The sequence below is a fragment of the Rhodnius prolixus genome, unplaced genomic scaffold, assembly GCF_049639745.1.
Source record: "Rhodnius prolixus isolate KJV_2025 unplaced genomic scaffold, Rpr scaffold_10, whole genome shotgun sequence".
In the NCBI taxonomy this organism is placed as follows: domain Eukaryota; kingdom Metazoa; phylum Arthropoda; class Insecta; order Hemiptera; family Reduviidae; genus Rhodnius; species Rhodnius prolixus.
In genome coordinates, this window is record NW_027411615.1 from 21,202,284 (window position 1) to 21,228,438 (window position 26,155).

Genomic DNA, 26,155 nt, shown 5'->3' on the forward strand with positions numbered 1-26,155 from the left:
CCCTAACCGTCTTAATCTTCCCTTCTATACAGGATGTATGCGGAGGAGTGGTCGAAACATCGGGAGGTGATTCAGCAGCTCAAATGTAACAAAAAATATTCTCTTCACTTTGGCCCGATTCTCAATAGTGTCCAAGATATTTGCATTTTTAACTATTTCGTCGTTCATTGCTACATTATTTTTTTTACTTCCGTTTTATTAAATACTAATTGTTAAAAACTAAAATGGTTACTTTTCTTTTTGTTCCTTCTCCAAAAATTGACATTTGAGTAAATTAGTAGTGAAAAGACGGTTACGCTAAATCCCAGTTTTCTGCATTTACACCCCTCTGTTCGGGGTAGGGCTTTATTAAAAACCAAAAAAATATCCATAAAGGTCTTGAAGCTCAATAAATGCGCAACTTTTTCTGAAATTAGGCGACTCCTTGATTCATTAATCATTGAAAAAATGTGGTTGAAAATTTTAACAAAAATCATCCGAGAACGAATTTTTTAGACATTAAAGTAAAAATTTCATTGTTGTAAGAAACGTTTTGAGGCTCTGTATTGAGCAAATTTATAGGAAATTTAATGCTCTTTCGTTTGGAATAAGCAGATTTGTTGTAGGATAAAGGATAGAAAAGTTACGACCGTTTTTATGGTGAAAAACGCGAATATCGACAGAAAAGTTAAAAATGCAAATATTTTGGACACTATTGAGAATCGGGCCAAAGTGAAGAGAATATTTTTTGTTGCATTTAGGCTGCTGAATCACCTCCCGAAGTTTCGACCACTCCTCCGTATACACCCTGTATACATTCGTCAAATTCATGCACCAAGTACAGTACTATTATCTCATTTTTGCCTTCACCTTCAGCAGGGCCTAAGCAATCAACGATCTCGCATTCACTTTTATTTACGTCCATGTCTCAATGTTGTGACCCCATTACCTTCATTGTGGTTTTATTCTTCGACAGTTCTCGATTACTTCATTGCCCACAATCACCTATTCTGCTATCTGACTTTTATGTCTATACGGATTTCACTTCTGTCCCCTAAATATTTGAAAAAAAACTCTTTTTAATTCATAAGGGACGCATATCGTTGCATCATTACCTGTCAAGTTTCGCAGAGTACAGATTTTTTTAACAATTCAGTTGTTTTAGGCCCCAATTTCCACGATGAACCTTCAAATAGGGAGCGAAACCACCTCCTAATTGTATGTATATTTAAAAAATAATAGAAAAGAGAAGTAACAGTATTAAAATATTTATGATTAATTTTAATGGGTAAAGGGGCTGAGTGCACGCACAATGTATTCAATGATGGGAGGACGAAACGGACTCAGAACCACGCTTTTGAGTTATTGAGTTGTCCCGAGTGTGTCCAACATTAACGCCCCTTTTTTTTATTTTTTCGTTCAGGAGGGAGTTCCGCTTGCTCAGGATGTAGAGAGAGCGGGCCAGAGCACACATTACGAATACATGATATGTCGGTAGAGTAAATGTGGTGCACATAGCTTTTTACCTACTACCCATTTTTCAACTCACACTTACAAATATTGTATACACGTTTTGGTATATAGATTATACAAACGATGGTCTACTGTGTGAGTGATGCTACTATGTCGCCGTTCATATATTTAGCTACTAAAATATGGGTGGAATGGACTGGCTCAGTTTCTCTATTGCAGCCGGCGGCACGTTTGACAAGTTTTTTAATTTACGATAATTGATTTGGCCCATTTTTCCCTCTTTTCGTCCATACAACGCCCACCACTTTGGGGGCAGAGCAGACATGCTACCCTCCCCCCAGACTGCAGTTCCCAGACCGTAACATTCAATTGTTATGTACGACCTCTCTTGCAGACATGTCTATTTATTTTCACTAACCCTTCTGCCTTCATTATTCACCCATTTCTCCGTTCTACACTTTACTCTTACACTGTCATCTCTATGTGTATAGGACCTTCACCTTCTGAAACTGTTCTCACTCATTGCTTTAACTTTGTTTTGTTTATAAACTATATATCCTTCATGATTGGTAGTTAGGTAGTTCAGAAATACAGATGGAAGGTCTGGAAGTAGAATATGTTTATGGTAAAACAAGTAAGCATGCTGTGACTGAATGCAACCTCTTTCTTACTCAGAGCATCTCACTTTCAAATGAATTTGGCTTGGTAACATAGAACGCGTGTGCTTACATGCATGTAATCATATTTACAAGCTATAAGCAAATTACAGTCCCACCTTCACTTAATAGAACCTTGGTTAGAAAACTGGCGTATAAATATTAACCCAACTAAGTCTAAATACATAGTCTTCACACTCAAACGACAAACTCCACCACCTGTCTTCTTACATCATACACCTATCCCACCAGCCGACCATGTGCGATACCTTGGAATGTACCTACCTAGACAAAAGACTTACCTGGAACCCCCATACGAGACTTAAACGTACCGAACTAAACAAACGATACAAACTTCTAGCCAGACTACTCGACAAACGCTCAAAACTTGCACTACAGAACAAACGACGACTCTATACAGCTCTTCTCACATCAATACGGACCACACGGACTCGAACTTTACGGAACAGCTAAAAAATCAAACATCAAATAGACTGTGCAAACACTCCAATCCAAAATACTCCGCCGCATAGTAGATGCTCCATTCTATGTTAGCAACCACACAATCCATACAGATCTCCAAATTCCACTCACCTCCGAACTTGCCAAAATTCGATATAATAACTTTCAACAAAAACTCTCATTTCATCCCAACCCTTTAGCTGCAAACTTACCCATCTTGTTAAGAAAATGAAAACTCAAAAAGCACATAAATATAACTGAAAACATAATTACAATGTTAATTGTAGTTTACTTTTAAAATCTAAAAGTAGTTTATTGTGATATTGAACCTGTGGTACCTGCTAACAACAAAAATATTAAAATAATCCCTGGTCATAAAAAGATTGAGAACAATCTACATATTGTGAACTTATATATAATTTTTGTACTGACTAATTACAAAAAAGAGACTAACTGAAGTCCTAATCTTCATCAAACGGATTCATGTTTCTTTTTTAAAGGACCTGAAGAATAAAATTTGCTAAGGAAATTTATATTTGAAGTGAATCCATTTGCTAATAATCTATAATAATAATAATAATAATAATCTATAATAATAAGAAGAAGAAGAATCGCTCTGCTAATTTGACTAATTTCAATATAAATTCTAAAAATAAGAAAAATTTGGTTGTTGGACTTGCCCACTACGATCATTTCTTCTCTGAAATTCATTTCCATAATGAAGTGGTTAGCGTGAACCTCCCCTTCTCCGCTTTAACAAACAATCTAAATTAATTTAATATATATTTATGATTAATTGTTTGAATATGTAATTTAATATTGTGTCCCTATGTTACAGTTATTCAAATTCTGTAGGAGAGGTGTTAAGTTGTCCCCTGTTTTAGCAGGACGGCCGTTAATGTTCCACGTGCAGTATTAACAGTATTTAGTTGGCTTAAAGGAGATCCTGTATAGCATTGCTTATATTCCCAACAACAGTATATTTATTTATCTATGTGTATTCTTGCTGTTAATAATGCTTAGTGGATTACTAATTGATTAATTATATTAAACGGAATATCTACTCATATAAACTTATGAATAACACCTGAAATCTAAATACGAGGGTCGTTTGAAAAGTGCGTGCAAAAATAAAAACTACTTAATTTTTTGGGGTAAATCTTTTTTAATTTTTCAACATAGTCTCCTTTTAGGCTTATACACTTCGTCCAACGCTGCTCTAGTTTGTTGATCCCTTCCGAATAATAGGATTTGTCCAAGTCTGAAAAATAGCCATTCGTTTCTGCAATCACCTCCTCGTTTGAATAAAATCTTTTTCCCGCCAGCCATTTCTTCATATTGGGGAACAAATAGTAGTCCGAGAGAGCCAAGTCTGGAGAATAGGGGGGATGTGAAACGAGTTGGAACCCTATTTCCATTAATTTTGCGACCACAACTGCTGAGGTGTGAGCTGGTGCGTTGTCGTGATGGAAAAGGACTTTTTTGTGGGCCAATTGTGGGCGTTTTTCTTGCAGCTCGGTTTTCAAACGGTCCAATAACGATTTTACCCTTTTCCAGATAGTCGATGAGGATTATTCCTTGCGAATCCCAAAAGACAGTCGCCATAATCATTCCGGCCGAAGGAACGGTCTTCGCCTTTTTTGGCGCAGATTCCCCCTTGGTAACCCATTGTTTAGATTGTTCTTTGGACTCAGGAGTGTAGTGATGTATCCATATTTCATCCACAGTGACGAAACGACGCGTCCTGCGGATTCTTCTGGAACAGCTGCAAACCGTCCTTGCAACACTTCACACGATTTCGTTTTTGGTCAAGCGTGAGCAATCGCGGCACCCTCTTGCGGATAGCTTTGTCATGTCCAAATGTTGATGCAAAATATTATGTACCCGTTCATTCGAGATGCCCACAGCACTAGCAATCTCACGCACCTTCACTCTTCTGTCATCCATCACCATATCATGGATTTTATCAATGATTTCTGGAGTAGTAACCTCAACAGAGCGTCCAGAACGTTCAGCGTCACTTGTGCCCATATGGCCACTCCGAAAATTTTGAAACCACTTATAAACTGTTCTAATCGAAGGTGCAGAGTCACCATAATGTTTATCAAGCTTCTCTTTAGTCTCCTGAGGCGTTTTGCCTTTCATAAAGTAGTGTTTAATCAACACACGAAATTCTTTTTCGTCCATTTTTTGAAAATCACTCGACTTCCTCGATTCAAACGAATGCCAAACACAAAGAAATAGACCGATCTGGCTGAAACTAGGTGTGTGTTCTTCCAAGAGATGCTACTAACTAAACATAACCTCGATACGCGCTAGTGGTGCTATTTCTCTGACTTTGCACGGACTTTTCAAACGACCCTCGTATAGTCAAGTCGTAATAACTTTCTGAAATATGCTGAAATAGTTTAATCAAATTAAATGAGGAAATTGATTTTAGTGTGAGCAGATAAAATTATATAATGAAAATTAATGTGACATCACAAACTTTTTTTTATAACTTTACATGGAAATTGGACTATTAATGTTGTAACATTTATCTTTGTCTTGATTTTATGAATGTTTAATTTCATGTTCGTACCTGGTTTTTTGTTTTTTCGAAGTTTTGGAGGAAAAAAAGAAATGAAGTACTACATATTTTAGTATTTTAGTGATTTTATTTCATTTTAAAAAGAATGAATATTCTGGTATAATAGTTTTATTAAGAACATGGCTAAAAAGAATTATGAAGGAAGAAAAAGTATTGCTAATTCAAATATTATTTATTATTTTTGCTAAGCATTTGATCTAGGGACTAGGTCATCTTCAGGGCTTATGCTTTTGACAATTATATATTTTACGTGATTATATGTTATGTAAGGTTGGTGTTGTCTTCTGTCCTTTCTACTTATGAAGTCCTCAGGTCGAAAGTTCGACAAAAATAAAAAATAATGATTCAAATTAGCAATATTCTTGCTTACTTCTGAATTAATGAATCAAGTCCCTAAAAAACAATTATCAATACTCCACAATAGAAAGAATTAGCTTTTTTTGAACATGATAAATATGAAGATGAAGATAAACTCTTTACTTTTTCTTTTGACGCTTAGAATCATCGGTCATTATCGCCCGGAACCTTCATTCTTGCACTTCTCAGTCGATAGTTTCCTTTCATTACTGAAAACAAAGTCCATCAGAGGATAAAGAGCTTCTATAGGTAGAGAAAAATCTTTGTGCAGACAGCTGACTTGGATTTCTGTCCTGTGAGTCCAGTGAACAAATCGCTGAGTCCTTCTTTATTAGAAACTGTAGACAGATTTTTTTTTTAAATTAAATTCATTTATTTTATTTAAGGGGGCTTTATAACCTCCAACATCACAGATAACCGCACTTTCTAAGTGACATTTTGTGAAGTAATTTCTGCATCCAGGCCTTCCTTCCCGATTGTTGTCTTCACAATCTCTTAACTGCAGTTAAGATGATGTAATGATGAGTAATGATGAATACCATTTATTCCTACAAAATCTAAATCTTAGTCACATCGAAAACTTGAGTGCTATAACGGATAAAACAACCACATTTTGCAGATCTAATCTCATGTTCACCTAACCTTTTTGGTCTGTTATTGTCATTCTGAAGATAATACTATAAATATATAATAAAACTAGCAAGTGGGACTATCGAGCATGAACAGTGCATTTTAGGGAAGGGATCAGCTATGAGGTTAGCATACTGGACTCCCACGCGGAGGTCCCGGGTTCGAATCCAGCAGCTGACCCTTAGATTTTCTCTTCCTAGGAGCTTCTTACAGCTCACTGTCCAGTGATGGACAGTGTTGTCTGTAACGAGAGAACACTGTCCGGAGGCCGGCAGTGCACTGAAAAAAGCTCCGGGCGCCAATAACCTTAGATGTTGACGCGCCTTAAATCATTAAAAAAACAACAAAAAAAACAGTGTATTTTACCTAATTTATTAAATTTTAATTCTATACGTTTCCCTTCAGCAGAAAGTTCACAGCTGTTAAGTCAAGTTTGAGAATGTCCTACAAACCGGCAAATGAAGAAAGAGATATATAGAGAGAGAATTACGTCACTAAAATACAGAGATATTAGCTTAAGGACTCTTTTTTACACGCCGTTCATTTGCATTTGCAAACGTGTGTTTATTCTATTACGAAGCAGTAAAATTAATTTCAAAACAAAACATAAATGCGTAAAATTTGTGTGTACACACATTTATATATTACATAATTTTCTTTTGTTTAATCTAGAAACCATTTAAACTGCAAATTTAATCCGTACCTAAAGTGAAATTATTCTAATTAATTGTGAATATACGAGAAACCTTTGATCATATGTTTAGCACCTAACATCGTATTCATAAAAGGGCTTATTTTATATTTAATTACATAGATCTGTGGTAAATGATTTACTCTCTCCTGTTAAAATTAGATTATATTTATTTAGAAATTTCTTAATATTTGACATAAAATTACTTTAGTCCTATACTCCATAAAATTTAATGATAAACATGTGATCTTGCGGTTTGAAAAGACTTCGGAGTTTCTCTTTATTTTGCATCAATAAAAGAAGATAGAACGCTCTTTTATCCACTTACACAATCATTGCAAGAACCTTAACTCTTTAACAAAAACTTACAGTTTAAAAAGTTATGTATAAGAGTTGATTTAACGCAAAAAGTTAACACAAGTAAGCAAGTACCCATCATTTCATCAATTCTTCATTGATATCATTTGTGTAATTTTACTGTATTATTACATGCCACAGACCCCTTATTGCTGGCTATTTTCATGTACAAAAAATGTTTACAAGCAGCACACCATTTAACTTGGACTGACTGTAATATCTATTAATCTATAATAATCAAATGTAGCGATTTTAAAAAAAACCACCAAAATACAACCTTCTATATCTCATTAACTGTTATCACTAAAACGTTGCCATTAAGATCAGTTATAGAACACACATTTCTCTACAATCCAGTAAAGAACTCATTAAAATCGGAACGATATGAAGAGAGATATAGAGATTTGAAATTTGAAGGATTTGCAACACCTTCAAATTTAACCTTCTATATATCTCATTAACAGTTATTACTAATACGTTGCCATTAATACCGTTTATAGAGTAAACTCTCTACAATTCAGTATAGAAATCATTAAAATCGGAACAATATGAAGAGAGATATAGAGGTTTGAAATTCGAGGGATTTGCTAAACCTCCAAAATTTAACCTTCTATATCTCATAAACTGTTATCAATAAAACGAATTCTGAGCGAAATCCCTCCAAGTACCATTTTATTGATTTTTCATCCCAAATTGTTTTATGCGATTTATGTAAATCCCCTCTAGTACACTTCATTTAATGTACTTTTACAAATTTCATAAAGCCTAAGACTTACGTATGCTCAGAAATCCCAATTTTTAAGAAAATTGATACAAATTTAGGAATTGCTGTAAGAGAATAAATAAATAAAAACGTGAATTTTTACCCAAGATTTAAAATGAAATTTTTTTTCATTTAGCGAGTAACTCGATTTATGTACACTGTGGGTGCCAAATACATTAGGCTATCACTAGTTTTTCAAGATATCTTGAGGAATGTGGTAAATAACGGAAAATGCTCCAAAAAGGGAACGTGGAGAAACTCGCGTATTTCCAAAATGCGATTCGAGGAAAGCTGCTCTAATTGAGTGACATATCTGAGTGGCATTAAAAAACAACGAAATCATTCTGAGATATAAACAACGTCTAGATATTTGTAGAGTGGAGCACAGACGAGAGAGGATATTCAATGAGTTGTAACGCCATACTTATCAAGCAATGTTATGTCACAATCTGAATGAAAGAGGCATTATCACTGATGTTGTCTTTCTGATACATTACCCTTTATTGTAGTAAAAGGTGCAATTGTAAAAAAAAAAAAAAAGGTTAAGGTACAGTTGTTAAGGTTTTCCTTCTTTTTACACAACACAAGCCTTCTTTGGGGGGCTACCCTGGTTCTAAAGAAGCATCTTCTAGTAACCAAAGTCCCCCCTTTTGGGGGGGGCGGTGATGAAGGGAGACTTCTCATCGCAGTTGCACAGCCAGCCAGTTCTCTGAGTCAGTTTCATTTATTGCTAGAACCACAGAGGTGTGAAATTGGAAAAATCTCGATTTCCTACTTCGTACTCTTGCCAACACGACGCACTCGTCTCAGACCATTCCGTACACACTTTTGCACTAGTGAATTCACCCATCTTCGCTTCATCTTGAGAAGACCCTATCAACATACCCTTCTTTTACTATTTCCTCCCTTTCTTCAGTTCTCTTCAGTTTTCATTCTTCTACCCATCCTGTTTTCCTTGAACTTACAACCCTCCTTCTAAAAGAACATAGCAAAATAAAGGAACATTTCCTGCTTTCTTTTTATCTCATTCTGAATCCATTTTCATCATATATATATCTGTGTAATTTAGACTCTGAAGAATATTCACTTATCATTATCTTTCACTAAGACGCGTCACCAGGGCAGATCTGGGCGGTCCCACTTCATAGATAGTTTTTTTTTTACTGTCCTCGCAGTACGAAAAACACTGTCCATCATCAAGACTAAGCCGTTCCAGCTGTTCAAAGAAGAGATAGGAATTATTGGATAAGCTATCTGATAATATAAAGTCACAACGGACAATTCCTCATATTTCCAAAAAGTACTTTGCATCCTTAAACAAAAATGGCCGCGTTCTGTAAGTGTTCCGCGTGAAGTAATTGATCTAACTGAAATGGCCATTGCCATCTGAAATTTAAGGAGTTTCCTTTATTATTCGAATTTCTTAATAAATTTATTGTTTCGCTTGATTCCTTTATTATTTCTTTACAACTGAACCTCACACATTTCTTTGTAATAAAACAAAGTTAATCAATTTAACATGATAGATAAAGATAATATATACAACATTAAGAAAAACCGTTTATTCATTTATATTTATGATTTAAGGCGCGACAACATCTGAGGTTATAGACGCCCAGAGCTTTTTCCAGTGCACTGTTAGCCTCCGGACCCAGTGTGGTAACACTCCAAAAGACTGTTAGTCTACACTCTCTTCACTTGAGAGGAGATCACGAGACCACTGTCTCTTAAGGTGTCTTGTCGGGTTGTCAGGAAGTGTTCTTGAAGAAAGATTTTTAGCTAGAGATTGCAGGCTGAAATGGAGTTTTCTGTATCTTGTTTTAGGAACTTGGGTGACAAAAGGAATGTTAAGGTAAGTGTGTATAGTCAGGTTGGAGACATAAAATGGAGCGTGTACAATAGTTCGAAGTATTTTAGATTGAAGAGATTGAATCCTTTGGAGATTTGTGCTTTTGGTTGAACCCCACAGCTCTATTCCATACGCCCAGATGGGTTTCAAAATAGAAGTATAAATTAGTCTTCAGTTGTCCAGAGAGAGTTTTGATCTTTCGTCTAAAAGCCTTTTAAATAGTCGATAGCGTCTGTTTAGTCTGTTCTTTTTAGAATAGTGTGGGGTAAGTCAAGTACCCAAATTTGAAGATTTTTGCAGATGTACAGGAAAAGGTAGAAGCTTGAAGGTTGGTATGTCTAACTGCTTATTCCCTTAATAGCATGTGAATTGTTTTTTACGGCGAAGTTCCAAGGCTCCACTATACAGCGTTCATTCACATATTTAATGATGGGACCCGTCATTTAATTTTTTTTTAGCAAAAATCTTAAGAAGCTACGATTGTAATAAAGCAAAAGAAATAAAGATTGAAGTTAAATTGAGCGTGTAAGAAGTGTTGAGAAGGTATAAGGAGTTTGTAATTGGTGTTTGGTTGGCGAATAGAAGGGAAGCGTGTGATTTAGATTGTGGGTGCTTAGCGAAGCCACAAGATCTAAATTCCACTGCCAGTGTACACCTATATGTACCTCTAAAACCGGCATTCAGTTTCAACCAGAGCCCACGTTTCCCCTAATTCTTTCTATAAAACTAAATCTCCGCTATTCACTGTTTAATATTAACAACTTGGAACTTAGCTTAAAGAACCCAGTAAGAAGTGGTTTGAATTGCCAGTGTAATCGGATGGAATAACTCTGCTCATTTGACGCCCCACTGATTTCTACCACCTCTATAGCCCCCTAATTCTAGTTACTTTCTTCTATTTGGCTGAAGTTAAGGAAAAGGCCATTCCCTCTTCCTTCTCTTTTTTTGTTTTCCTGGACCTCTCTTCTCATCCTGGCGATAAGGGGACAGTAGTTAAGGAAAACGTAGAATTCAGTTCTTATACACCTGGGGGCCTTTTTCTTTGAATTTTCTATTGTTTCTACTGAGCAAACAGCTTCTGCAGCCCTTTCTAGGACCATCTCTACCTCCTCTCTTCATCTAATCCCCTATAACCTAAAAACTTTCTTCTTTCCATACGTTCATGCATATTTTTTCCTTTTTTTTATTTTATTTTGTTTTGTTTGTAACCTTTATTTTTCCTTTATTCCTCTACAATTTATTTATAACTAAGCAAACATTTCCATTTGCCTTTTCTTCAGCAATCTGTGTCCTTCCAAAATATTTATCGCAACTGAAAATCCTTTTCGAAGCGCTAACCCCTTACCACCAAAAAAAAATAACGTGTGGCTGTGTCATGGACACGGCCGTGTGTTGTACGTGAATACGTTTACTTAACGGAGTTACTTATGTCCGAATGGATTGTTGACAAACGTCGTAGTGAAACGTGCACTAGCTGCTGCACCAATGTGTCTTCATAATCGACGATCGAACACAATCTATGCCTATACAGTCCGTTGTCGATGTAGAAGCGATTTCATCATCCACTTGCATAATTTCAACCGCCCCAACTGCAGATGTACTGACACCGTCGTTGATCCGCTCGGCCGCAATCATTCTTTTACGTTTCCGGCACAGTTTGACTCAGTCATTTGGTGTTTTATTATTACCATTCGATTGTTCTTGAGAAGCCCTTTCCAACCGTGTACGATCTCTGTATTTGGTTTTGGCTTTTCGACGCGTAAAGGCCGACATTATATATTTTTGATAATATGTTTTTATTCTAACACCTTATTATATTCACTGTCAATATTTTATACTAATGTTTTATATACAATCGATAGATTGTGACGACAGCTGACGATTAAAACTTAAACGAACATCGTACCTTCTCCAAAAGTCAAAAGTTATACTAATTGCAAATCTCGATACGCAGCAAAATGATCTCAAAATGGCGGCGCTTCCCCCTCCACCGCGCGCAATGCGTCACAGTCCTCGCTTATCGTAATGAATTCTTTGATCCTTTAGCTATCCAGTGGTCTAATTTAATTTTGGATGTAGACGATAGATTCGAAACTATAATGCCAAACTGTATCCCCCCGACTTTGTTATCATTAGGTTTTTTGGATTGCCTCCATATGATAGTAAATTTAAAGACGTATTCACGTCAAAATTAAGTAAAAACTGGTTGGAGCCAATTTAAAGAAAAGCGCCAGGATTTAAACAGCCTCAGAGGTATTTCCAATTCAAATAGTTGGCCAATTTCACTTGAAGACACGTACATGTTAGGATATAGAGTATGAGCTGTCTGCAATTTTTTCCTTTTTATTAGTGTTGAAGATATATCTTCTCTTGGTGGCAACCAGAGGGTGAAAGATTTCCGGCATCAGGGAATAGTTATCCCAATCTGCCAACTCCAAATAATCCCTGAATGTTTTATAGAGTGGTTTAACACCTTCCCTAACTTCTCGATTTGGGGTGTTGCTGAAAAAGGACGTACAGGACACCAGGTAATGGTTATTATCCCTAACTGTCATTTCCTCTCTGTAGCTAGTAAATCCCTAAAGAGCCTCTGGTACCCTCAAATGAACACTTCTTTTTACGCAGTTATCCAGGGTAAGTTATACAAATTAAAAAAAATGATAATGGTAAAAATTTAGTATGATTCCACAATTTTTGTTAAAAAAGGAAGTAATGAAAACTAAATATCTTTGTATCCGGCACTGCTGAACTGACCACATTTCAAACAGTAAACAGTATGGACCGATGAAAAGGATAAAATTAAAATGGGGTGTTTTCTAAAATGTTTACTTTTATTACACCTGAATAGCATCTTTAAGTCATAATTTTGGCCTAATGTCATGAGCCAATTCATTATAATACCTCGTTCACTTTAGAAAATGTCTCCTATTGAAGGCGTTTATCTAATGTATAAAATTATATCTTCATTTTTTATAAAATATCTGTCGTGAAATTGTAAGTTTTTAAAACATACTCGTAGATCGGTCATATTGGTTTAAAATTTGTACTTTTTCCAATTAAAATATTACAGGATGTGACAATATGAAATCCAAAATTTCTATTTCACATCTTGTCAACGAACTTTCAGCACTATCTCATTATGAGCGCTCTCCAAAAATTAAAACGGCTCGTTTCCTTTCATTTTTATTTTGGACACGTTAGATCTGCTACAGAAAATAAATTCAAATGGTAGATTTGTGTTCCTGACGTGAGTAAGAGTACACTGCGGATTGGATGGAAATGAGAAGGCCAATATCGGCGCGAAACTGGCCATCCGTCTCGAAGGTGGATTAATAAAGCCACTAACAACCTCAGATACTGAAAATGGTCTAAAATTTATTCACGCTCAAAAACCGTCAAAGTAAAAGCTCAATATAGTTCTCCATGCCAGTAAAACCATGGTTTACTGAATATTCAGAAAGTAGAGCATTTTACTGTACCATGAGTAGGTTGAGATTGAGCCATAATTACTCACCTCACAAATTAACTCGAACAGGCATCCAAATAAATCCTAAGTGCTCCTACGATAATGAATCAATAGCTAAATCAAATCTGATTATCTTGATTTGAAGTAAGTTTACGAAAGGTAGAGATCAGCTAAGGAAGGCAATATTACAGAGAACTTCCCACTTCCGGCCAACTTACACAAAATATAGAGTTATCCAAGCATTTACCCAGACTAATAAAATTAAAATATAATGAACTTTCACGCATTCTTAAGAAAAATTAAAGTGCATTTTTCTGAAAGACCATGCACTATTTAAAGAGATGAGTGATTTGCAAGTAATGTAAGACTAATATCAATATAAGGAAACAAAAAAATTTAAATATTAATTAAAATTAGACAATAAAGATATCAAGAAATTCCCTTACCAGCAATATATGTATAAGAAGCATAGGCATTACATTAAAGCCTAAATAATAATCAGCTTTGTTTTAAATTCAAACGAATAATGTAACTAACGCTTTAGACATTCTGTTGAATTTTAGAAAATAACGAAGCATTAGATAAAATGTCAAAGTAAAATAATAATAATAATAATGTTTTATTTGAATTAAGAAAAAACAAAATATACATATTCTTTCTATAAACATCAATGACGATACATTACCGTCTATGGCTGGAAACATAGTGGCGCGGCGAGCAAAGCGGCGATGATAGCTGCTTCAAATCAAAGAGAGCGACGAGCAGCGAGCAAAGATTCGCATGCACATAGTGACGAGTTTAGACGCGTTTCTCCTTTCGACGAAACAAGATGGAGGAACTATTTTTATATGAAAATTCTTCGTTGAAACTTTGGTATTTGCAGCAGCTTAGTAGTAGGAGCTGCAGTGTACATGACATATGTAAATAAGTCTAGAAATGAACTTGGTGAATTTCATCACTTGTACCAACAACTTCGGGAGCATCCTGGCAAGTTTCATGCGTATTTTCGAATGTCTTTATCAACATTTAATTACATACTAGCCCAGTGTAACCCCATTAATCAAAATCAAATTTTATTGTTTTTGAGTAATACAGCTCATAACATGAGTTAGGCACAATATAGAAAAATTAACTATGTAGGTTATTAACTAAATTACAAATCTGTGTAACCCCATTAATCCTAGCAGTTACTTTAAGATAAGAAAATCAAAATAAATAAAAATAAAATAGAAATATATGCAGATAAAAAGAAATTAGTCAATTAAAAAAACAATAATTTTATTAAATCACTACACCATGATTTGTCGTAAATTAATGTTGTTCATCTGAAAAACTGGAGTAGTACGACGCTACAGAAGAAGGATTGGAGAATTCGTCCTGATCAGAAGTAGTAGGACGTGAAAATGTAATTTAATTTTGCCTAGTATTTAGATGAAAGTTAGCATTAAGGGATTGAGAACCAAATTAAATGTAGCAAAAATTACCTGAATTCTCCATTAACTACTAATTGTTAATTAATTTAAACTATTAATTATTAAAAACTATTGTAGCTTCACAAATACTATGGCCCCACAGAGTTTTCTTTAAACAAACTAAACCAATAAATTTATCAATATCCATAACCTTTGAAAAATAACCTTTACAAATTGAGCGCGATGAAAGCGAAGAAATCAAACATGTCATAACGCTTCGCTCTACTCTCTAGAGATAGCGTTGCTCTATCTTCGCTTTGCTCGCCACTATGCGCGGTCCCATATGTTTACTTGTGTTTGATTTCGCCGCTTTGCTCTTCGCTATCATCGCCGCTCCACTATGTTTCCAGCCTATGAGAACCAAAGTAGAATAATCCGCCGGTAACATTTACACAAAACCTTAAAATATGAAACATCAAAAAACAGTGAGTTTTATGGCAACACTTTAAACATGAACCAACTAATTATTACACATTTACAAACTATTGAGTTATTGTAATATTCGAAAAGCGATTCGACTAATAACATTCTTAATAATAAAAAGTGTCAATGCATTCAAACAACATTTTGTCTGAGGAAATATTGCAGTTTGCTTAGTAAAACAACGTCATAAGTTTGAACTTTCCTCGTTTTGCGGTTAGAGAAAGGCTTACATCTGTTTTTATTATTGTTATTCCACCTTTAGGCAATATGGTGGACAGCTACCCTTAATGTGATAGAATAAAGGGTATGTTGTGATTTTGTAATGAACGTTGCTTGCCTCTAGGCACATTAAATCCAAATAGATCTATACATCAACTAACTACCTATGCAGCTGATTGTTGATGTCAAAGTAAATGTGTTGTTTGGTTGGGACACCCTTACACGTTACTATCTCTGGACTAAATCTTTGATTGGTGTACTAAAAAGCGTACCATTTGCCTTCGATCAGGCATGCCATCTGACCGTTGCCATTACAAGCTTCACTGGAAGTTCATTCCAAACGATTGCATTTTCTATTGAAAATTGATTGTCCAAGATTATTTCAATTCGAATAAATTGTTTTATTTTTCTTCTTGCTTTAGCGGCTTTTCATCCGTGTTTTCTAATATTTTGTCTTCCATTTTCATTTAACAATAAAGAAACATCTCTATTTGGCTGTAATTCAAATTTTTCCACTTTCCAATTCTCATCATGGCATTCCATTCTAATAATCCATAATAATATAACTAATTTTACTGTGTTGAAACTCACTTTAGTTATCTGATGTTTATTCTACAGGGCGTCACCAAAACTGAGTATGGGGAGTTCACCCCACAGGAAGAAACGTTTGACAACTGAAGCCGAGGGTGGATTCAGTTCTGCTTTGGCAAAACACCCACCACCAATCCCACCGCCATTACTACGAAGACTTGGCTCAAAAGAGATATCCGGTCTTGGCAAGGTAAGTTTTTGCCATTTCCTTCCTCATATAAATTTGATCATTATATCTTTTCCAAACTGTAATAAATCTTTTTCAACTTTTATCTAACGTTTTATTTCCTGACAAATATTTTATACTCAACTGGGTTGATAAAATGAACTAATATCATTTTGATACCCATTACAATGCATTCGATATAGACTTGCATTATGGTAGTGAATGTTAGTAGCGAATCTCATGGTCTAATACAGCGTTTCCCAACCTGTGGTACGCTTATCACAAAAATTAAAGTATCAAAATAATCATAGAACCTTTTTTCCTATAATACATAAAATTAATAATATTATACAGTAAAGTTGTTAACATGTACAGTAATAAGGTTAGTCTGTCTCAAGATATTCGAGAAAATATAATATCACATTTAACAGGATTAAAATTGTCTTACATGGAGTATTTTCCAAAACCCGAAAACACAAATGATAATTGAATTTCAAACCACCTTCTATAAAGAAAATTTAGGAAAAGCTACATCATTATCGATAAAAGATAAAGAAAATTTAATTGAATTATCATGTGACAGAACTTAAATAATAACTATGTAAAAATATGCTTAAAGAGACTGATTGTAATGAGTAAGCTCTATCCAAGCAACATTAAATTTAATTGGTACTTACAGGTAGTTGAATGCTTAAAAGAAATTAATTTAGAAGATTTGGGCTCAAATATAATAATCCTAAAGAAGAACATTGTAAATTAATTAATAATTTTGAAGAGAAAAATATGTGCACAATTTTTAATTATTTAAAAAAAGTTTTAAAACTAAGATCTTAAACTTTACCAAGTTTATAAAATGAACATGATCTTGTAACAGATACATTGTATCTCTATACAAATTAAGATAATAATAATAAAATAACACACTAGAAATAACAAATTTCACGAAATACAATCATTTTTACGAAGTGGTGCAATTTAGCATGATGTACTACCAAGTGGTATACGTGTCAAAAAAAGGGTGGGAAACGTTTGCCCAAAAAGTATCGACCTCTCCTGTTGGTAAACTTCTATTCTTTAATAACAACATTTAAGATTTACTTTTCTCAAAAAATTTTGAAAAATTAACTTGCGTATTCTGATGTATTTCCTTATGTGCATTGTAAAACATTTCGTTTTATCAAGTTTCAATATGCGCTGTATTTTCCCTTATCTTTATTATCCTTTTGGTTTTTTCATTTCTTCTAACGTAAAAAGAAATGTATGCATATATATATAATACTATTTTTTTTTATTAAACTCCACCCTCTCAGTAGTTAAGGTTAGCAGCAGACATCCCTTGCGCTAGAACCCCTGAAACTTACATGGCTAGTTTTGTAGTCTGGTCACATCGCATGGTCATTTAGGTCAATATCCATATATAGCCCTTTGGGACCCTTCTTTATGCATCCCTTCATGCTAGCCACTTATCTAGTAGCTACTTTACCACAGTACCAGATTTGTCCCCATACAAACTAGCTAAAAAACAAAATCTCTAAACTTATACATCACTATAGTCTTGGAACATCTGAGACAATCTTTATTCGTTGCTCAGAAGCTATGTACTGCTTATATTTTACTCTTATTTTATCAGGGCAGCTGTGTTCTGCAATATAAAGAAGCATTTTAGAAATAAATATCAAACTTCAAGCCCACATATTGTCTAAATTTATAAGCAGCTATCATTAAAGTATTACTTGGTAACAAAAGTGATATCTACCCATGTGCACAAATCATTTTCTTGATATATTGATGCAGTCACTGAAAAAAATCGTTCAAAAGATGCCTTTTTGCCTTTTGTATCCATAAAAATGTTTAACCATAAAAACGGTGATCTAGCCAAAATTATTAATTTAATTGGCTAATTAAATGTAGCTTATTTCTTTCTGCTAACAATCTACGTTAATTCCAGCAACAACATTTATTCAGTTTTGAAGAGAGACCAGAGTAAGTTTTTATAATTGAAATTCAAAATAAAATATATTTCATAACAAATCCAAATTCTCATTTTCAATTCTTATTCATTCTCAAATAAACATTATTCCTACATGATATTAGCATTTTTATAATTCTAATGTGATTCAGAATCAAAAATAGTGAGATAGAATTTCACTGAAAGTAATATAGCTATCAAAAATGAAATCAAAACCATCATTATTCCAACCGGCTAAGTAGGGCCCTTATTGGTTGGGGCGTGGCTAATTCTATCACTACGTCATCACCCAACAATACTAACAGACCGCCTACTATACACACTTCACTTTACCAATGAGATTAGTGATCTATTTTTTGCTATTATTTCTAGGAAAAATACTGTTTAAGTTTTTTTTACTAATTTTTCCCCCATAGGTATTTGATTGACTATCGAATTATGCAATAAAAATCTATATTTTGTAAATTCCGAAAATAAACATTATTCTAACATGACATTTGCATTATTGTACTTCTAATGTGATCCAGAATCAAAAATAGTGGGATAGAATTTCACTGAAAGTAATATAACTTTCAAAAATGAAATCAATACCTCCATTATTCCAACCGGCTAAGTCGGCCTTTATTAGTTGGGGCGTGGCTAATATCACTACGTCATCACCCAACAATACTAACAGACCGCCTACTGTGCACATTCTCTTGACCAATGAGATTAGAGAATTCTTTTTTGCTATTATTTCTAGGAAAAATACTATTTAATTTTTTTTACTAATTTTTCCCCCATAGGTATTTGATTAACTATCGGTTTATGCAATAAAAATCTATATTTTGGAAATTCCGAAAAAAGCATTATTCTTACATGATATTAGCATTATTGTACTTTTAATGTGATCCGGAATCAAAAATAGTGAGATAGAATTTCACTGAAAGTAATATAGCTATCAAAAATGAAATCAAAACCATCATTATTCCAACCGGCTAAGTAGGGCCCTTATTGGTTGGGGCGTGGCTAATTCTATCACTACGTCATCACCCAACAATACTAACAGACCGCCTACTATACACACTTCACTTTACCAATGAGATTAGTGATCTATTTTTTGCTATTATTTCTAGGAAAAATACTGTTTAAGTTTTTTTTACTAATTTTTCCCCCATAGGTATTTGATTGACTATCGAATTATGCAATAAAAATCTATATTTTGTAAATTCCGAAAATAAACATTATTCTAACATGACATTTGCATTATTGTACTTCTAATGTGATCCAGAATCAAAAATAGTGGGATAGAATTTCACTGAAAGTAATATAACTTTCAAAAATGAAATCAATACCTCCATTATTCCAACCGGCTAAGTCGGCCTTTATTAGTTGGGGCGTGGCTAATATTATCACTACGTCATCACCCAACAATACTAACAGACCGCCTACTATACACACTTCACTTAACCAATGAGATTAGAGAACTATTTTTTGCTATTATTTCTAGGAAAAATACTATTAAATTTTTTTTTACTAATTTTTCCCCCATAGGTATTTGATTGACTATCGAATTATGCAATAAAAATCTATATTTTGTAAATTCCGAAAATAAACATTATTCTAACATGACATTTGCATTATTGTACTTCTAATGTGATCCAGAATCAAAAATAGTGGGATAGAATTTCACTGAAAGTAATATAACTTTCCAAAATGAAATCAAAACCTCCATTATTCCAACCGGCTAAGTAGGGCCCTTATTGGTTGGGGCGTGGCTAATATCACTACGTCATCACCCAACAATACTAACAGACCGCCTACTGTGCACATTCTCTTGACCAATGAGATTAGAGAATTCTTTTTTGCTATTATTTCTAGGAAAAATACTATTTAATTTTTTTTACTAATTTTTCCCCCATAGGTATTTGATTAACTATCGGTTTATGCAATAAAAATCTATATTTTGGAAATTCCGAAAAAAGCATTATTCTTACATGATATTAGCATTATTGTACTTTTAATGTGATCCGGAATCAAAAATAGTGAGATAGAATTTCACTGAAAGTAATATAGCTATCAAAAATGAAATCAAAACCATCATTATTCCAACCGGCTAAGTAGGGCCCTTATTGGTTGGGGCGTGGCTAATTCTATCACTACGTCATCACCCAACAATACTAACAGACCGCCTACTATACACACTTCACTTTACCAATGAGATTAGAGATCTATTTTTTGCTATTATTTCTAGGAAAAATACTGTTTAAGTTTTTTTTACTAATTTTTCCCCCATAGGTATTTGATTGACTATCGAATTATGCAATAAAAATCTATATTTTGTAAATTCCGAAAATAAACATTATTCTAACATGACATTTGCATTATTGTACTTCTAATGTGATCCAGAATCAAAAATAGTGGGATAGAATTTCACTGAAAGTAATATAACTTTCAAAAATGAAATCAATACCTCCATTATTCCAACCGGCTAAGTCGGCCTTTATTGGTTGGGGCGTGGCTAATATTATCACTACGTCATCACCCAACAATACTAACAGACCGCCTACTATACACACTTCACTTAACCAATGAGATTAGAGAACTATTTTTTGCTATTATTTCTAGGAAAAATACTATTAAATTTTTTTTTACTAATTTTTCCCCCATAGGTATTTGATTATAAGTAATCAAAAGTAATATAACTTTGAAAAATGAAATCAAAACCTCCATTATTCCAACCGGCTAAGTCGGCCTTTATTGGTTTGAGGCATGTGATTAATCTATATTTACAAGAATTATGTTATTATAAAGCGCTGCTTCTACGCAAATTCATTTGAAGAAATCTAGTAACTCACTCAGTTTTTGTTCCTACAACCATGGTGGTTTCAACTTCTACATCGTTTCAAACTTCTAATTTCAGAAACATATTTCAATTTTGCTAATATTAACTAGTGTTTCAAGTTTATTTACTTACTCATCAAGGCGGAGGACGTCCTCCGGTTTGTTACCACCTCGGCGTGAGTAACCAAACGCCAAGGATTACCGACGGCCGGTCGTACACTTTATGAGATATGAATTTTTTCCAAGGCTAATTTATGATCTTTTTCGTCATGCTATAATGGAGTCGGTTGTTCGTTTCGGCTTCAAACTTGAAAATAAATAAAATAATTAAACGATACAAGGCAATTGAAAACAAATAAGGATTTAAAAGTAGTACCCAAATTTATTTTTAGGAAACGGTCTGAAAAAATAGTAAGCATAGAGCTTATATTTTTCGAAATACTAACATTTAGAAGATAAACTCCAAACTCACACTAAGTCGCTATTCGCTGAAGATTGGACAAATACTTAATTTAGAAGTTTCAAAACTATGAAAATATACTTGAAAATGCTGATATATACTTTAATTTAATAATTGAGTAATTATTTTGTCGAATTGATTTTTATTTTACTTACAATTGTTTTCTTAATTGGCTGGGGTATTTAATCTGGCTATTGATTAGTTGCTATTAAACAACTCATACAAGTTTACGTCACTCTCTGATTGAAAATTGAACTTCTTTCTCTAAATTTAGCACATTAGTGGGCCTTTATTTCACGATCACGAAAAAATGATATCATACAAAGTGTCTACAAAATAATAAGTAATTGGATAGAAAAATTCTTTAAATATTTGCTAAGAATAATTTGTTACTAAATTTTGAGCGCCCAATCGTATTGGAAATTAATAATAGTTCTAAGTTTTAATTGATTAAATGCGATCAATATTTTTGAGTAAAATTATTCAAAATCTTGATACAGGTTTAATCTGGTGGAAAAAAAAAGATATATTAGAGCTTACCAAGCACGTATTTGTTGCCCCCCAATCTGTAAAAAAATCCTTGGGAAAAGATTGTGTCCAAGCCGGAAGGCAGAGAGTCAATCCTACGATTGGTTTGGATAGGCTAGCGTGGATTGTGTAAGCTCCCCGTGGGGTTCAGGTTTGAGATGGGTTGTGATATAAATCACCCAAGCAAAGGGTCAGTTGTTCAGAAGAAAAGATAAAGAGAGAGTCTCTGTGACTAACGCATGCAAACTTATCCTAAACAACAGCTGCTTTCCTACTGTTACTGTTAGCTTCTGGAACAATCTCCAAGAGTCTAGCTCCGCCCGCACACTATGTATTGTACCATTCATCAAGCTTTGACATGTTGCATTACTTAATCTTAAACCCCCCTGCAGTAGTATGCCTCTTCTATTTTTGCCTCCTTCTTTTTATCCTTCAACCGTCTATTGTTCACTTCTTCGACCAGTCCCCCCATTTCTCAACCGTGCACTTTATTCACGTCTTTTTTTTTTCTAAAAGAAATAACTTTTGCAATTTATTGTCATAAAATTGACTCCATTATTCAAGTATCTGTAGATTACTGCTTACTTTTGCTGCACATGAGACCATATATTGCCTTAATATCTCATTTTCGAAATTATATAAATGGAGGAAAATACATTTTACGTGAACCCACAAGTTTGAAATAATATTAAGTGTGAAAATGAGTGATAATATTAAAGACATATTAATGGAACCCAGAGAACTTTAGATATTATTATTTACCTATTGTTGAGATTTTCTGATGTTCCTATGTAACTAGGATTTCCTAGATTAGTGAGTAAAGAAGCTTTTTTTTGTACTGATTTCGTATCTACGTCGAATGCAGCAAGTCTTTTTTTTAAAAAAAGAAGCGTAATACTTATTTATCTTAAAAGTGAGAAAATGCATTAATTTAATTCATTGCATTTTAGTTAATAATGATAAAAATACATTAATTATGAGGTAAAAATTGCTACAATTACATTATTATTGCATTCAGGTTTACCGCCACAAGTGTACACTGAAGTAAAAGCAATTCCCTCAAATGTTTAATATTGAATTTCGTTAATAATTTAGAAGATAAATGCTCCAAATTTGAGGTACAAAGGCCTCCCCTGCAGAACAATGTGTGATTTAGGCAGATTTTCTGACTCAGATTGACCACCTCAAAAGTTTGGAGGAGAGTTTATATTAGGTTGCGAAGAAAATGAATCAGAAAAAAAAAATCATTGGCGTTTTAAATTTGAGTTCTTAATGAAAGCAAGTCTCAAAACATCACCTTCACTCTTCGGCGCATTACTCTTCCTCCAGTCTTCTATAACCTAACACCTCTACCAGTAATGAACGTTGCCCGCTACCTTGGGCTTTACTTAGACCGAAGTCTTTCTTGGAACCCCCACACTAGACTTAAAAGAACCGAACTAAACAGACGCTATCGACTACTTAAAAGACTCTTAGACGACAGATCAAAACTCTCTCTGGACATCAAAAGACTAATTTATACTTCTATTTTGAAACCCATCTGGGCGTATGGAATAGAGCTGTGGGGTTCAACCAAAAGCTCCAATCTCCAAAGGATTCAATCTCTACAATCTAAAATACTACGAACTATTGTACACGCTCCATTTTATGTCCCCAACCTGACTATACACACTGACCTTAACGTTCCTTTTGTCACACAAGTTGCTAAAACACGATACAGAAAACTCCACTTCAGCCTGCAATCTCATATAAATCCTCTTGCTCAAAATCTTTCTTCTAGAACTCTTCCTGACAACCCGACAAGACGTCTTAAAATACAGTGGTCTCGTGATCTCCTCTCCAGTGAAGAGAGTGACTAACCATCTAATATTTGGGAGTGTTACCACTGGGTAACTTGCCCCCTCGTTACTTATCATTTATTGCTCTATTGTATCATTGTTACTTATAGCGCTAACGCGCTGATTATAGCACAGTAAACGCAAAAAAAAAAAAAAAAAATTGAGTTCATGAAAGTGTGGGTTAGTAACCTGCTATGTAAAATTGTACTTGAATATTTCTAGATTCTCATCCCTCTAGGGTCTAATTTAGGAGTCTCAAATTATGAAAATTGAAACAAAAACTGATCCGTATTTCTTAATGAATTTTTATAAAAATTTTAGAAATGCATTTTCAAAGAGTTAATATTTTAATGCTTCGCGATTATCTACAGCAATTGTAAGAAATTATTATCAGCTATAAAATGGGCTGAAATTAAACAAAGAGTTTAATCTATTGATTAGAATTTATGTATTGCGTTCAAGTATCGTAAATTATATGTGTAATTAATATTGTAGATAGCTGGCCAAACATTTGATCTTTGCCAACCATCTGCACATGCTCATTGGGTAGTTGATAACGTACACCAACCCCCAGTAGAACATCAAATCTGTTATCTTATGTGGGTGCCAATATTTGTGCACGCTCAGTTTAACAAGAAATTTACGAAGATCTTAATTTATTACAGGTTATTTAAAAAAAAATAATAATAGTCGTGAATCAATGAAAAATTTAAAATGAGGTGAATTCTTAATAAAAGCAAGCTCGTCCATCATATCTATGATACAATTACATTGTAGATGAACTGATTGAATATAAGAAGATGGCATTACCAGCGGTACTTATTACTCCTTTCTATCGATCGGAGCGATGGCCTGTGATAGGAAGTGTGGAACCCATCCAATCGTCAATACTCCCATACCTTGCTGTCGAAAGCCGAAAGTATGGAACTTGAGCTATTTCCAGCTAGTGAGAATTCTGTTCGTGCAGCTAAAAAGTTGTGAGACCTCAGCTGTCGATGCGCCAGGAACAAAAATATAGTCCTGCAAAAATCCAATGAACCCAATCTGAGATCAATTTTACTTAACCTCCTAAATTATGACACTTTCATACTACACAATATTGTTATTTCTGCTGACATAATGCAGACACAATTATTCAGTAAAAAGTTAAAAGCTTTCACAAAATTTAATTTATTGCATTTTAGTTAATAATGATAACAATACATTAATTAAGTGGTAAATTTTGTTACAATTAGCTTGAACTAGAGGTTTCAGGCTGCATGTTGTCTATATACAATCAATTACAAATATGTAAGCAAACATCAGTAATAATAGTCTTGTTTAAATTAATAGCTATTTAGTAGAAAGAAACCTTCAATGCACTATGATTATAAAATTGAAAACTTTTACCAAAATTTGTTACTTGAATTTATAATCATTACAAAGTTAACATTATTATTATATATTATCTAAATGACACATCTAAGGTCTGTAGATTATTATACAAGAACTCCTTTGAAATGCCATAGTATAACTCAAAGAGCTATAACATGAATAGTTTCTGTTGCTTTAGAGTCGGTTTAGTACTAATTAGCTGTGGTAAATTGTACAAGTTTACACATAATCATTATGTTCTGGCAGATTATGGTTAATTTCACATTCAGTCTATCGCCATTAATGGGTGGTTCCTTCCATTCAACTTGCTTTATCAAAAGCATAATATTTATTTTCAACGTGTTATTGATTTTTTGTTGTTTTCTTTTTTAGGCATTGGCTTTCGCCATACAGCCAGCATCGTCTAGGTGCTTATCACTAGAATATCACTCACTCTCCATTCTTACTTATAAATACATTCGCTTCACACATTCATCCCTCTACTATATACAACTATTTACATAAATCTTACAACTAATGGATGGATCAGTACTCTATATTCCTGCCATCCTTATAGCTTAACCGAAATTAAAGTCACGTAATCCTTCTCTAATCATTTTCTTCCATTCATTCTATAACTTTTAAATACATTCATATTTCATTGCTAGCTCTGCTATAGACTTAAGCACATATATGTTGGTGGAGAATATTATGTCTTCGTAGCGAAATGGTGCATGTATATACCTGTATATGTCGTAAAACATTAGATTCCTTTCTACCACATAACGTGGACATATCATTATTACATGTTTGAAATCCTCCTCCTCATTGCAATCTACGCAAAGAGGAGAGGACCTTTGTTTTTATTTAATTCTCCGTGAACTCAATTTTGAAAGATAGAGAGATTCACAATTATAGTTGAATCTAATAACGGTGTAAGAACAAATAAACTAGCGATATCAGAATCGCTAAAAGAATAATAGCTCAAAGCGTTCATTCCAAAACCTATGGCTCTACAGAAGTGAAGTAGTCCGTGGCAG

General features: G+C 34.0%; 2 protein-coding genes across 7 annotated transcripts in view; one reads left to right on the top strand and one right to left on the bottom strand.

The window, feature by feature from the left end:
- LOC141456691 (kinesin-like protein CG14535) overlaps nucleotides 1–26,155 on the top strand; it is a 483,780-nt gene that overhangs the window by 273,715 nt on the left and 183,910 nt on the right. For all 6 annotated transcript variants that reach the window (XM_074132885.1, XM_074132886.1, XM_074132883.1 and 3 more), the window contains one exon: nucleotides 16,006–16,168. In XM_074132885.1, coding sequence (XP_073988986.1) covers nucleotides 16,006–16,168 — 163 coding nt within the window. The remainder of the gene's footprint in view (nucleotides 1–16,005; nucleotides 16,169–26,155) is intronic.
- LOC141456695 (probable cytochrome P450 6a13) overlaps nucleotides 1–26,155 on the bottom strand; it is a 428,549-nt gene that overhangs the window by 272,115 nt on the left and 130,279 nt on the right. The window lies entirely within an intron of this gene.